Source organism: Zophobas morio, unplaced genomic scaffold (genome assembly GCF_036711695.1).
Source record: "Zophobas morio isolate AGI-343-1 ecotype UQ-CSIRO unplaced genomic scaffold, CSIRO_AGI_Zmor_V1 ptg000014l, whole genome shotgun sequence".
NCBI lineage: Eukaryota > Metazoa > Arthropoda > Insecta > Coleoptera > Tenebrionidae > Zophobas > Zophobas morio.
This window is the reverse complement of record NW_026972119.1, coordinates 9,984,854-10,000,000: the sequence shown is the minus strand read 5'-3', so window position 1 is coordinate 10,000,000 and position 15,147 is coordinate 9,984,854. Positions and strand designations below refer to the sequence as shown.

Below are 15,147 nucleotides of genomic sequence, written 5' to 3'. Positions count from 1 at the left end.
GAAGAAATAGAACCGAAAATAACTTCTACAGATCTAAATTCATAAAAATGTGCCTTTGGCTAATTTTCGAAGGGTTCGACGGACAAAAAACTTTGTTTTTTATTTATAATTATATTAATTTTTCCAATGTAATTTTTGAAAATTTTACAATGGAAACAAAGTCGTTACAACTTTTTTTTCTGCTACAGTTCTTGGCAGAAACTTTATTTTGTTCTGGGTCTTAAAAAAGCTCTTCCTCTTCAAATATATAATTGAGCAGAACTGTAAATTAATTTCCTAAGAGGTTAAAAAAAAATCAAAACTACTGGCCCCGCCCACCCCCCCTCTCTTTTCTTACAGGGTATCTCATTTGCCAAAGTCAATCTTATCTTAGCAGGTAGTAGCCCCGCCCACCCACCCTCTTTTTTCTTAGTGGGTATGTCATTTGCCAAAGTCAGTCTTATTTTAGCAGGTATTTGCCCCGCCCACCCACCTTCTCTTTTCTTAGAGGGTATGTCATTTGAAAATCAAGATTTCAAAGCATTCGGTTTTGCAGATTCAAAATTAAATTGCAAAATGTTGTTTCATAATTTTGATTTTTTTTCCAAAAATCTGGACCTTTCAAGATTTCTAATCATTTATTTCATTTCTTCTTTCGGCTTAGCTATCACCCCAGTGGCATCAGCATATTATATCAACACTCAAACTATCTTTTTTTTAATCACTACCCCTTCTACCTGTAGTTTGCTAAACATTTCTTCAAGATCAAAATTTTACTCTTTTTCCCATTCACTCTTACATTGATCGTTGTTTTTATACAGTGAACAAATATGGATCTTCTTTCTTATTTATTTCTTTCCCTATTCCATGGTGCGATATATAAACATTATCCATTGTTCCCCTCCCTTCCCTGAATCCTGCTTATGTGTATGGAAACAATGTTTATCTCTTTATTTTCGTTTCTAGCCTGTTTCTCAGTACCACCGCATACCGTCCTTAGCTCGTATTTAGTAAAGTTATCACTCTGTTATAGTTTTCAGTCTCTGTCTGTCTCTCTTCTTGAACAGGCTTTCTATAAATGATTATAGGGTCGAAGTAGGTCATGAAAACGTGTCGCCTCTCAGTTTTGGGCTTTACTAAATGCCATCAATGCTTCATATCTTATTAAAAAATATACTAATTCATAAAAAAAATTTATTGCTGTTAAATATCACAGTAAATGGTGAAAATGTTCCCCCTTTTTTTTTCAAGGCACATGTTCACTCTCTATTTAATTTCAAAAATGTTCTGTAACATCCTTTGGTCAATACTTTGGGCCCATTGTTCAATTTTATGTAGCACCAGGAACTCCTGACTGCTGAGACAATCTTGTCAAAAATGTTTGCGGATTCTGCTCAAGTAGTCTCAAGTTATTAACAACTTCTTCAGATACTGAAGGTCTTCCAGGAGATTTCTCTTTGTCGACACTGCCAGTTCGAACAAATCTGTTGATTATATCTCTAATGTGAACCTCTGATAATGTTTCTTGAATTGTCAAATCACGATATTTGGTCAGATATTCCTGCTTACAAACGATTACAGAATACACACACACTCCGTTTACGAATGTCCCATTGCGACAATAAGACATAACAATGAAAGTATTTTGTTCAACGGAATAAATCATTTTCACGGTCTTCGCTTCCTAGCACAAAAACAAAACTTTTCGTACCTAAGAACCAAGAGTTTTGAAAATGACTATTTTGTTGTTTTGAGCTTGGAGCAAATTACTGTAATTCACACTTGAAAAACATTAAAACAATATCACACTTGAAAAACATTAAAACAATAAAAACGATAACTTTAAATGAGCCCTTAGAATCATTTATAAAAACCCTGCATATTCCAATTTTTTTGCTTACAGTCTTTTCTCTTCCTATTTTTATTACTTCTATATCTCTTTCTCCGATTTAATTTTCTTTACCCTTTGTGTTTCTTCCTACATTATTTCTATATGTTTCTCCGACCTCGTTATTTTCGTTCCGCAGTGTACGTATTTTAATGAATTTTTATTTTCGTATTTTTTTCAACATAATGACTTATTGAAGTAACAATATTTTTATAATTAGTTTTCCTCTTTCTTAAAACCAAAATTTCTGAAAGTTTCTCCTCGGACACTGTCCATACCACAATAAAATAGATCCGTTCGAGTGATTTCAACAAATTTCATTCCTCAATTTTTATCGAATTTATTTTAGACAATACGGACTTTCCAATTAAGAACATCAAACTACAAAACTGTTAAGTGTGTGATAAAAAAGTACTTAATAAAAGTGACTGAGTAAAATATGGTATCGAAAGAACATTCTGAGTTAATTTAACATGTAGACGTGATAACATGACTATCAAACAAATTATCACTAACAACGTAACAACAAATATTTATATGAAGCAGTTTTCCTAATTGTTGACTAGATATTTATAAGAGTGTTCAGTTTAAACATATAGAGGCAACTTCTACTTTTGTAGAATAATTTAGTTTATAAATATACGAGTTCAATAGTGCCTGTTAATGAAAGCAATTAACTTCACTCTGTTTCATTTGCCTGACGTCCTAGTTAAACGTTTCATGAACCAAAAATAATGATATTTTCATTTTGCAGTACAAGTGCGGTAAATTACTATAGTTTCATAATCTGATTAAATGTTAATTTGACGTTTATTACACAACCCAGGTTAAAAATCGTGCATTAAATGCTTACTTACGGTGCTCCTGTAAAGTAAATATTTTTACTTGATAACTACGCCATGAATACGAACATATTAATAATTTATATCGTGCCATAATTGAGTTGTAATATAAATTCGACAGTATCAAATGCCTGTTTTTAATAAATATTGCACAGATATTCATTAAAAGTAATATTTCCCGAAAGTTTAAAACAAAGAAAAATTCATATTAATTCCTCAGACTTAGTGTTTCGTTAATATACTTCGTCTATTCATCCACCGAACAAAACTTGGCGCGTTTAACTCGCAGAAAACAACTCGAACTTTGCTATTTGAGTCTGTATGAATTATAAAGTGCGAGCCGAGGCTTTGTCACATTGTGACAAGCAGATGCAGCTGTTTAGATAAAGGGAACGAAGAAAACGTGCAATAATAATTCGCACAACTTCTTGCAAACTTCATATTTACCACGCGTCATGTTCTGTTCCGATCTGGAGTTGCGTGTAACAACTGCACAACTTTTCGATAAAATTAAGCCGGAGAAACGATAAGACGAAACGAGATGGGGGGTTGCCGGATATCACAACGCTACCCTCGATGTCAAGCCACTTCCCCTTGTAATAAACTTATCTATTGATCTGAAACAATGCCATACAACCAGAAGGCTACTTGTGCACGCCGAAAAACAAAAAAATAATAATTTGCTCTAGAAAAGTTTTAAGAAATACGAACGTTTGGAAAGCGATCTAGAACAGATTAAAAAGTAAAACGGGTTTGCGATTACTGCAAAATTCATATTTTAGTTCGGTTTATTTAAGAAAAAAGTGGCTTCGAAAATCAGGTAAGTAAAATTAACGAAAACACCAAAAAAAGCCACTTTATTCTCTTTTGTTTGATCACTGGTTTGGTTATTTTTTCAGTAAAATTACTGTTTGTAATAATTTATATGAACAAAATTTCCCGTGGAATTTAAAAGTTATTGTTATAAAACATCGTTCTGTGAACATATCAATAAAGAAACACTAATAAGTGATAGCGTAAACTAAACAGTATTGTAATCGTCTGTCTGTCTGTTTGTCTGTCTGACTGTTTGTCGGACGTTTATTCGGATTTTTATTAGACAGATAAAACCTTCGAAGTTGCTGCACCGATTTTTGTTAAATTTTGCATGTATATTAGGAATGTCATTAAGATGACACAACGCCAACCAAAAATTGGCTAATCATCCCCACCAACAATTTGACCACATCATCTCCAAGATTTATAATAGTAAAAATAAGATACCTTGCATTTGTAGTGTAGTAATCCAGATTTTTTGGAAAAAAACTAAATTTTTTTGATATCTAAATGTTATGACTCTTTGTTTGTGGTTTATCAAAACACTCATAGTTTGTAGAATTACTTATACAGAGTGACTCAAAAAAAATTAATCACTTTATTGTATTAATTAAATCAAGAAAGACACCCTTCGAGTTCCCGAAAATTTTGAAATACATTACTGTTACAATTAGCATCTGTCCAAATTGATATACTTTCCTTACAAAAATGATGATGACGTCATCACAAAAAAATTTGTAATGGAAAAACTCACTTGAAACAAACGCCTAACACGCTTCACTTTAACATTACATACACACTTTTATTTTAATTTACCTATAAGTGTTATAATCAAAAAATAAAATTCGTAAATTTAAAGACTATAATTTTGCGAAAAATCTGGATTTATTTAACTTCTGCCAAGTTTTCTTATATCACAATTTTTCGGTTTTCATGGTCTTAAATTTTTCAATTTTTTCATTTTTAAATGTTTCGGCTTCATAATTTTTCGTTTTTGCAGTTCTAATTTTTTCAATTTTTCAGTTTCTCGACTTTCAGATTTTTCGATTTCCGATTTGCAATTTTCCAGTTTTGCAATTTTTCGATATTACAGTTTTTCAGTTTTTGGTATCCTCAATTTTTCAAGTTCTTGGTTTGTATTTTTCATTTTCTGGATTTTATATTACAATTTTTAGTTTTTTCATATCCTTTACTTGTTAAATGTTACTTTTGATTTTATCATTTTTGTTTCATTCAATTGTTTAAAGGTTCAATCTTTAATATTTTAATCCTGGATTTTCCAATTTTAAAATTTTTCAGTTTTGCAATTTTTGGATTTTTCCATTATTCGATGTATCAATTTCTTTCATTTTCAAAATTTAGATTTTACAATATTTCGTTTTTTCGATTTTTAAGTTTCCCAGTTTTTACTCTTTCCATTTGTCAATCTATCGTTTCTTCAATTTTTGTTGATTACCAATTTTTTGGAATTTTAAAAATTTTCATTTCATAATTTTTTGTTTTTCAATTTTTAATTTTTTACAGGATTGCAAATTTTTCCAATTTTTTTTTATTCGAAAAGTTGAAAATCATCGGGGTGGAAAATGGAAAAATTGCAAATCGAAGAACTGAAGAAACAAAACACACTGAAAAATTAAAAATCGAGAAAAAATTATGTATCAAAAAACTGGAAAGAAGAAAAAACGAATCGAATCGAAAAATTAGAAAACCCAAAAATTGTTGAATTGAAAAATTATACAGTCGTCAAAATTGTAAAGTCGAAAAACTGTAACACTGAAATATCAAATGAACTGAAAAATTACATAATATGTTTCGAGAAATTGAAAAATTAAGAATCGAAAAATTGAAAAAAATAAATAAATACTTTTTGAGTTGGAATTTTAAAAACAGCACAATAATAAAGCTGCTCAGACGACCAATTCTGTTTCGGACGAATCCACTTTAAAATTTGAGGGATGTTTTCGATTTCGTCTGTGTACAGTGTTTTTTATTATTGTTATTATTCTATATGTATTTCCGGTTTAAAAATCGGTTCTTTTCAGAATTATAGTTTCTTTTGCAGGTGAAGTAAATTATTGCTCGAATATTTTTTTACAATTTTCGTACGTCCGCAATAATATTTTTCATTGACCCCTAAAAGAACAAAAATCTCGACGCCACTGGTGGCTTTTCTCCGCGCAGCTTTGGATGATTGAAGGTGCTGTTTTCAAAAGATTTCTACTATAAGATCCAACACATAATTGAAAAATGGAAAAATTCTAAAATCGTAAAATTGTAAAAGTGAAAGATTATAATCATCATTAGATAGATATTTAAAATCAAAACTAGCAAAATTGCAAATCAAAAACTGAAGAAACGAAAAATTAAAAAACCGAGAAGCTGAAAAATCCAAAGTTGAGAAAACGAAAAATTAAAAAATCTAAAAGTTGAAAAATCGAAAAATTGAAAATCAAAAAATAGAAAATCAAAAAATTGAAAAATCCAAAGATTGAAAAATGTCATATTGAACAAAAAAAAAAATAGAAATTCAAAAAGTTGATAAACCCAAAAGTTGAAAAGTAAGAAAAATAAAAAACCGAAAGGAACAATAGCAAATCGAAAAATTGATGAAATGACAAATTGAAAAATCTACAAACTGAAAACCAAAAATTCAAAAAAAGATGAAAAATTGAGAAAACTGAAATTGAAAAACTAGAAATTATAAAATTGGAGCATTTAAAAACCGAAAAACGAAAACTCAAAAAAATTTTAATTGAAAAATTGAAAAAACAAAAAAAATAATTAAAAAACTTAAAATAAAGAACCGAAACGAAAACATGCAGTTTAAAAAATTGGAAAAAAAATGAAAACTCGAGAAACTCAAGTCAAAAACTTGCAAAATTCAAAAGTTGGAAAATTGAAAAACTGAAAAATTCAATGTATTGAAAAATTTCACATTGAAAAAAAGAAAAATTAGAAAATCAGAACATTCAAAAATCGAAAAATTGAAAAGTAAAAAAAAAATAAAAAACCGAAACGAACAATTGCAAATGGAAAAACTGAAGAAATGAAAAACTGAAAAATCTGAAAACTGAAAAATTAATAATTAAAAAACTCGTAAAATCTAAAAATTGAAGAAACCAAAAAAATGAAAAATTGAGAATTTGTCAATCGAAAAAATTAAATTTGACAAAACAAAAAAGTCATAACATCAAAACATTGAAAAATCGAATAACTAAAAAAATAAAATTAAAGAACCGATACGAAAAACTGCAATTTAAAAAATTGAAAACTCGAGAGACTCATATAAAAAATTGCAAAATTAAAAACTGAAAAATTCAAAAGTTGGAAAATTGAAAAACTGAAAAATTTAAACTAAAAAAAAGGAAAAATTGTAAATCTAAAAACTGAAGAAAAAAAAATTAAACTGGAACATTGAAAATTTCAAGTTAAAAAAACTGCGTCATTGGTTTTTACTTTATAGAGGTTGTCCGAAAACAAAAATATGTTATAATTTTTCGAGGAAGCGGGATTTATTGGGCTGCACAAATGAGGGAAGTTCACTTCGAAATAGCCTTCGAGCATTTTTTAGTGCTCTGTGTCGCGTTGTAGATTTATTCCAATAATTACTGCCTCCACCACAAGAATTCCTCGTTGACAGTCCTATGAAATTATTACTCGTTAATTTCAAGAGCCGGCAAAAAGTATGGCTTTCAGCCAGTATTATTTCAAAGCTATTAGACACTGCAATTGTATATTATCTAATTTAAGACTCTGCGGTCACGTTTCTTCGAAGTGAAACCTCCCCTGAAATTTCCTTTTTAAAACTGCAACGCTCGCTTTTATTTTGATTAGAATTCCGAGCGTTAAACACGTTGGGGTAGCTCAGGTAAGGCAACGACTGCAACAGTTCTTTATCCGCCTTTAGGGACCACATGCATTCACATTATTTCTTAAAATTAAACTCTGCCCGTTTTCATCGTTGGTTTAGCGCCGGCTAAGTTCCCCGAATTAGCGCATTTTTCTCCCCAGCTCCGAGCTTTCTGCGTACCTCACTCTCCCCAGACAGATAGCGAGAAATGGGTCAAAACAAATTACGGAAAGCTTGTTCCGGAAGCTCTAACCTCAACCTTGAACAACCCATTTTATTTTAGCCCTATAGTTACTATGGTAATATGACAAGTACATTGATGGATTTGCGCCCCTGTTTATTCAAATTAGCTGATAACTCGCTATCGGATAAATCAAATTTGGGATTAGGCACATTTAAATATAAATTGTAGAAACGGTCGACGTCACGGCGGTGCATAAATTTTGAGCCAAACAGACACGAATGGAGGAAATGTCACAAACGCGATTTCACAAATTAAAAATTTGAAATATTGGCAGGCGATCTCACAAATTAGGCTCAGAAAATAAAATTCGTCGCTTCATCATTGTGTTGATCAGATCTCTAAGTTTTATTCGCGGATCTGGTTAACTCATAAATATGCGAAATTTTAACGCAAATCAGAGATAATTACTTAATTTGGTCTAATTGGAGCTAAATGCTTGTCGGGGTAGGGGTTTTGTTCCATTCTAGAACACGCAAGTTACAGGGTGTGTTATATTAACACACACAACGGGTGTTGTCGCGGATTGAGACATTTATACAGTGACCATGTGTAGTGTGCTTAATTTCCGTTCTAATTCTCGGAAATATCGTGATATACCACGACCAAATTTATATAGTTATAAATGGAACTGTTTGGGAGAGCGTATTCGAATCAAATATTATTTTTATACGAACGGTTTACAGCAGCTTTATTATTAAGTCTTCCTGATAAGTAGCAGAAGCATATGTTTATCGTTAATTGGTCATTCGCTGATTAGAAAACACTTAATGACAGGGCCGGCTTAGCGACACCGTATTATTTGATTTTCGTGCTGGTAAATATTTAAATGCTCGAACGTCTCACATTCTAATTACAACTTTGTCGGCTGCAACTGCATACCTGTGGGAGTACTGCTTGCATTAATTTGATACCCGAGCTTCTACTGTAATTTGTGAAGTTGTGTTAAATTAATGTCTTTTCAAGCAAAGTGAAGATAAGTGCTTCCTTTATTCAATTATAGTAATTAGAGTACCAGTTTTTATCAAACGAATACCTTCTGAATTAAAATAAGGAAGTATTTCATGAAAATTCAAATTTGACATAAATTTTGAATGCTAGAATAGAGTGACAAGCTCTAAAAAGCAACTGACTGTTTGTAATTAAAAGATTTAAAAACTAAACAAAAGTAAAAGTTTGTCCGAAAATTATGGTCACTAGAAAAATAGAAAGGTTGAAATGTTAGAACCAATTGCAGGTGGAAAAGAAACGAAAATTTACTAGATAAAAAATTGGTTGAAAGAATTTTGGCGATGGCGTCATTAGTTTGTGGGGAGGGAGGAGATAAAGTTTCATTACGATTTACCATGCTTACGATAACCTCAAAACATTTGCAAGGTTTCAGAGCAACCCGTTTTGCAATTTCAAAGTTAAATTCTGAAATATTGCTATACAATTTTGATATTTTTTCCAAAAAGCTGGATGTCTAGAGTAAAAACTGAGTACATGTACTGCAGATGCATGACTATGTTATTTTATAATAAATTAAATAACATTAATCCTACAACAATCTTAAAACATCTACCAAGCTTCAGAGCATTCGGTATTGTAACTTCAAAATAAAATTGCAAAATATTGTTACACGATTTTGATCTTTTTTTCCAAAAGTCTGGATGTTCGGGATGGAAAGTCAACACGGATTTATAACCCACAAATGCAGATGGAAGTTATTTTATGCAATTTAAGTAAAATTCACGATGACGTCATCCCACTGGTGGTGTAGACGATCAGACAAATTTTGGCGTTTTACCATCTGCACAATAGTCCTAATACACGGAGATGTATAAAATTTGACAACAATCTGTTCTGTAGTTTCGGAGATTATTTGTCTAATAAAAATCAATATAGATAGATAGACAGACAGATAGGCAGACATACGACAGGCGACAGACTGATGGAAACGCGAACCCTGCTTTCGTTCTTGAAAAGTCGAGAAAACATAAAAATAGTCATTTGTCGGATGGATCCTATAGAACACTTTCTTAGCTTACACTCGGGAAGTAAAGATCTGATTACAATAAGTGTACTGTTTTTTATGATAGTCTGAACAATAATCACAGAAATGCAGTTTTATGAATACTAAAAACGAAAAAAAAAAATTCAGTCAGAACTGTTACACAAAAGGTCTGTGTCAGAGCAAATAACCAACTATACATTTTTATTTCACACAATATAGGATGTCTAAGTATGCCAGTTACAGTATTTTTTACCTCCCCAGTGTAACCCGGCGAATCACTACTTTCGTGTTTCTCAACGTTTTAGTATCCTGAGCGTATGAAAAAATAAAACTCCTGAGTTCATTTTTATTAGGTAGATAATCTCCTGAACGACCGGACCAATGGTTACAAATTTTATATTTATGTTAGGAAGTTCGTGTAGATGGTAAAATACTAACCAAAATTGCACTTACAATTTATGAGTCCCTTCTGAGTATTTATCCTAGGGATTCAGATCTGCGTAAAATTGTTTTGTAGTAATAAGTGTAAGAATATTCTGCGACCGTGGGTTCAATCTCCTTTGAGGTGACTTTTTACTTCACGAGCATAACAGAAGAAAGTATTGTAATAGGGTTCATCGGGTGACTAACTCCTTTCATGTTTTCTCGACGTTACATGACCCCTAAAATATCTCGATTTTTATTAGAGGTATTGTCCGAAACTAGTGCACCAATTGTCGTCAAATTTTGTACGTATTCGTAGTTTAGGATTAGATGAGGGAATATTTACTTAAATAAAAACGACGAAATCGGTCAATTCTTTAACAAGTACCAATCGAAACAGAGCTTTTACGTTAGTCACTATGGTTATCAGAGGATTGCAGTCAGTGTACCACATGTAGGTATTAAAGAGAATATACAACTCGTGGTTCAAATGAATATTTTAAACAAAGAAGCATTTATTTCGAAAGAACCAAACCTGTTACAAAATTACTATTTCTTAGACAAATAGTAATAACAATTATAAAAACAACAAGGAATGCTAAGAAGCCGTCTCAGCTTGTAAGAAAGCTCTCACCCGTCTTAAACGCCGCAACACGCCTGAAAATCAAATTGAGTTTAAAAGTAAAAAGTAAAAGTAAAAAAGTGTCCTGGCGAAACTATCTCTCCAAAATAACTATCAACACAACTCCCTCCGAAGTCTGGAACAAAATCAAACAGCTCAAAGGCAACAAAACTTCTCTTTATGTTCCTGTATTGAATAGTAATTGTCTGATTCAGACAACAGATTCCGACATCTCAGAGGTATTGGCAGACACTTTTGAGAAAACGTCTTCTTTCTCAAATTACAGTCCCACTTTTCTAGAATTAATGCAACGAAAAGAAAAAGAGCGGCTTACACATTCCCCAGCAAACTATAATCTGTTGGATCTGTCCATTACCCTAGAGGAACTCGACTTTGCCCTTACCAACTGTCGAAACTCAGAACCCGGACCTGATGATATCTCCTTTTTGCTACTTAAAAAACTCCCTTCTTCTGGAAAACTTTACCTACTCCAGGCATACAATGCTCTTTGACTTACGGGCTCTTATCCAGCTATATGGTCTACTGCGTTAATAATACCGATTGCAAAGCCAGGCAAACCAAAAACTGGAGCCACATCTTATAGACCTATTTCATTCACCTGCACTATGTGTAAACTATTTGAAAAAATCCTGGAAAGTCAAGATCTCCTGCAGCCCACACAATGCGGTTTCCGCAATACCCGTCAACTGTTGATAACCTTTTAACTTTGCAGACCGAAATTCATGATGCCTTCGCGGACGGTCAGTATGTGCTCACCTAGGCAAGCTGTTCATGTTTATCAGTAATTTTTTAACTAATAGAAGCTTCCGAGTCACCGTAAATGGTGGTACATCAACTGAAAGACCGCTGGAAACGGGGACTCCACAAGGATCGGTACTTAGCACTACTCTCTTTAATATAGCAATAAATGACATAGTTTCTGATATTCAATCACCAATCAAACCCGTCCTCTACGCAGATGATCTCACTTTATACATTAAGGGTAAAATCTCAGTTCAATGATCCACCTCATGCAAACTGCCATCTGTACGGTTGAAAACTGGTCAACGCTTACTGGTTTCACGTTTTCATCGGAGAAAACGAGAGGCAATCTTTTTTCAAAACTTCGCCCCCCATCTCCACCTGTCCTCAAGCTGTATAATCAAAACATCGCATTCCAGGCGACCATCGAATATCTAGGTATGATCTTTGACCAGAAGTTGGCGTGGAAAGATCATACTCCTTCGCTTATACAAGAAAGTCACAAAACCTTAGGACTTCTCAAGACTCTAGCTCATCATCACTGGGAGAGCGACTCAGAAATGCTTTTTAGGCTCTACAGAAGTTTGATTCACTCCAAAATAGACTACGGCTCTCTCGCATATTCCTCTGCTAAATCATCTGCGTTGGCTCCCCTAAATTCTTTACACAATACTGCTCTACGTATAGCAACAGGAGCTTTTCGCACGACCCCTATCACATCTCTTTAGTGTTTAGTTGCCGAACCTTCGCTTTTATTACGTCGTGACTTCCTCTTGCTATCTTATAGTTTAAAAAAAGCTGCCGATGTAGCTCATCCACTCCATAAACTCATCTTTTCCCGACGCTCACAGCTCATTTTTACTCAAAAAACGTCCCTATGCTCTCCTGCTTACCATCGTCTTTCGTTGCTCCTTCACGAGCTGAACTATTCACTTCCTGTGTTTTTTCCTAAACCGCCCCAAATTTTCCCTCCTTGGGTTCGCGGCTACCTCCAATTTACTCTTCATCTTGGCGATTCCTCGGTCACCTCTAATAACGACTGCACAATTGCTGAGTGCTTTCAGGCCATCCTGGCAGACATTCCTGATTCGTTCATCATTTACACGGATGGCTCAATGACAACAGAAGGCGTTGGTGCAGCTTATGCTATTCCATCAGGTAAACAACTTTATCGTCTACCAGTCACTAGCTCCATCCTAATAGCGGAACTCGTTGCCATCTCTGCTGCGGTCCAAGATGATTCTTTGCCTAACACGCCACATCATAACATTGTCATCTGTATTGACTCCATGAACTCCTCAAAACTGCTGGGCCAAATGTATCCGACCTGCGTTCTAGTACAACAAATCCACTACCAACTTGCTCTTCTCCACCAAACTGGCAAAGACATCCATTTCCTCTGGACTCCATCTCATCAAGATAGTGATGGTAACGATCAATTCGATGCGGCTGTTAAACTCGCAATGACCCATCCAACCTCTACATTGATGCCACATTCTACGGACTCCGATGTTAAATTACACCTCAAGGAGCGTCTTTATCACAACTGGCAAATCACCTGGAACAGCACTACCTCTCCGGTCAAGAGAATAAAATCCTGCATTACTAATTGGGTGCACTGCCCTCACTCACGAAGGGATGAAATTGTCGTGGCACGTCTTCGACTAGGGCACACCAGACTGGCAACCTCTTTCTATCTTGTTCAACCTGTAATGTGCCTCTCACGGTTGAGCATCTGTTAACACTCTGTACCAAGTACATTACGCACCGAACCATCCTAGTCTTGGATCTTACTCTCGAGGGTCTTCTAGCGAACTCTTCTTCAGCAAAAGATCGAGCACTTAGTTTTCTTAAGGCAACCCAGCTGCACTCACAAATTTAATCTGTTTTTTGTTCAACCTTATTGTACGATTAACCCTGTGCGGTTGATGTCTTCATCTTTTAAAATTAAAAAAAAAAAAAATAGAAAAACTAACTGTTGCAATTTTGTGCTGAAGTTTTTTCCAAAGTTTAAGTGTCGACTTCATAGACAACGTAGTAGCAGTGACGGAACTAATTGCAGTAACGTTTTTCTCATCTGATTAATATAATTATTTGCAGATTTATTAAGGTAGACTTTCCTGTTGACTGTAGGGAGTGGTTCGAGATTTTTCTTTTCTGGAAAATGTTTCACCCATTTGTTAATTTTGTTTACTGGGCAATTTTTGTACCAGTATCTATTTTTGCCTCTCTTACCCATGAAGTTGTACTATAATCTGCAAAAGAAATACTATCTTTATTTTGGTTTTACATTAAAAATCAGCACATCGAACAGGACAGAGGTCTGGCTGTTATTTATTTTTCATTACCCATTTGCTCTCATTGATGACCCTAGATTCCTCTTGCGCAGTTTTTGAAAAAATTGAATTATGTTCAGTTCTACCAGATAGAAGATTTGCTATTGTCGATTTCGTTCTTGAAAAAATGGGTCAAACAGTGTGCCCCTTTACCACCACTCCAGGCAAGCTCATGTAAAGCTATCATGACAAATTTCTTTTCCAAACCTTCAGGAGTCTCTTCATCAAGATTTCCTGCTTCCATAAGAGCTGCCGCGCTGTTTATTCTTTTTGCTCGACGAGGCTGAACCCTAACCGTTTTGAATATTATGTCAACAAAAGGGTTTACTAGTATATTCCATTTATTAAGTACACTTCCTATATAATTTTTACGTCCATATGTTTCACAACTACAACTGCCTCTTTGTAATCCGAACCGTCTTATTTCTTCATATTGATGGCCCAGCTTTTTAAAATATCGTTGCTTGTAGCACCTTCTGCCATTCTGCCTATGCCTTCAACTTCTCAGATGTTATGTCCTGCAGCTCAACTTCAAAATGATCAGCCGTCGACAAGCAAACGATAAGATAACTGAACACCCGTTTAACCCTCAAGCCCTCAGGCTTCAACGTCCAAACGTGTCAGTCCCAGTGATGGTGCTCCAATCCCCACCATCTCAAAGAAAAAAGCAATCGTAGTCTCACAAGTCTCCCTATGAATAAGAACTTAAGAAATCTGTTGAGCGTTCAGCCCTTAGTACAGGTAGGAAGACAGTTGTAAGAGAATCAGATGCATAGAAAAAAAATCGAATGCACAACCTCAACCCAAAAATAATAGAGAAAGCTCAGCGAGAAGCCTCTAAAGAAGACCATGGGAGTCCTGTATTGTCAACGACGATGACGAAACTTTGGATTCAATGTTGCAAGTGCGAACTATGGCCACATTTCCAATGCTTGTTGCGGATAAAAACGTGACTCTGGCAAACATGAAAAAAAAAGAAGTTTTAAGACATTACGAATTCCATTACTAACAAAATTTGGTATTTCTGATTTTTTGACGACATAAAATCATTTTTAATATCCGTGGATTTTTTAAATTTCTGCTGTAGTTATTCATGATGATTGCGCTAGTCAACATAGGATAACGTTAGACAAGTTATGGATGATAACCCCATACATCTTTAAGACGGCTTTCACAGCAAGCCGACTTATCATACAGTACTGCCTAGAAAATTGTTAATAAGGGGTTGGAATGTTTCCCTACAAGATGAACATGTTTCAAAAACTACAGTCACTAGAAAATAAGAAGAGGATGACGTAATGCATGTGGTTTAATCGAACGATGGACAATATGTTGTGAAGAACTATATGTTTCAAGTGTTTATTTATGTTTATACATCGAAAGAATGTCCCG

General features: G+C 34.0%; 1 protein-coding gene across 1 annotated transcript; it reads left to right on the top strand.

The window, feature by feature from the left end:
• The first annotated feature begins 11,676 nt into the window (after nt 1–11,676).
• LOC135128803 (uncharacterized) lies at nt 11,677–13,301 on the top strand. Its single transcript, XM_064055880.1, has 3 exons — nt 11,677–12,100; nt 12,155–13,128; nt 13,176–13,301. Exons 1-3 carry the CDS (start codon nt 11,677–11,679, stop codon nt 13,299–13,301), a joined length of 1,524 nt encoding a protein of 507 aa, XP_063911950.1.
• Nucleotides 13,302–15,147: the final 1,846 nt, after the last annotated feature.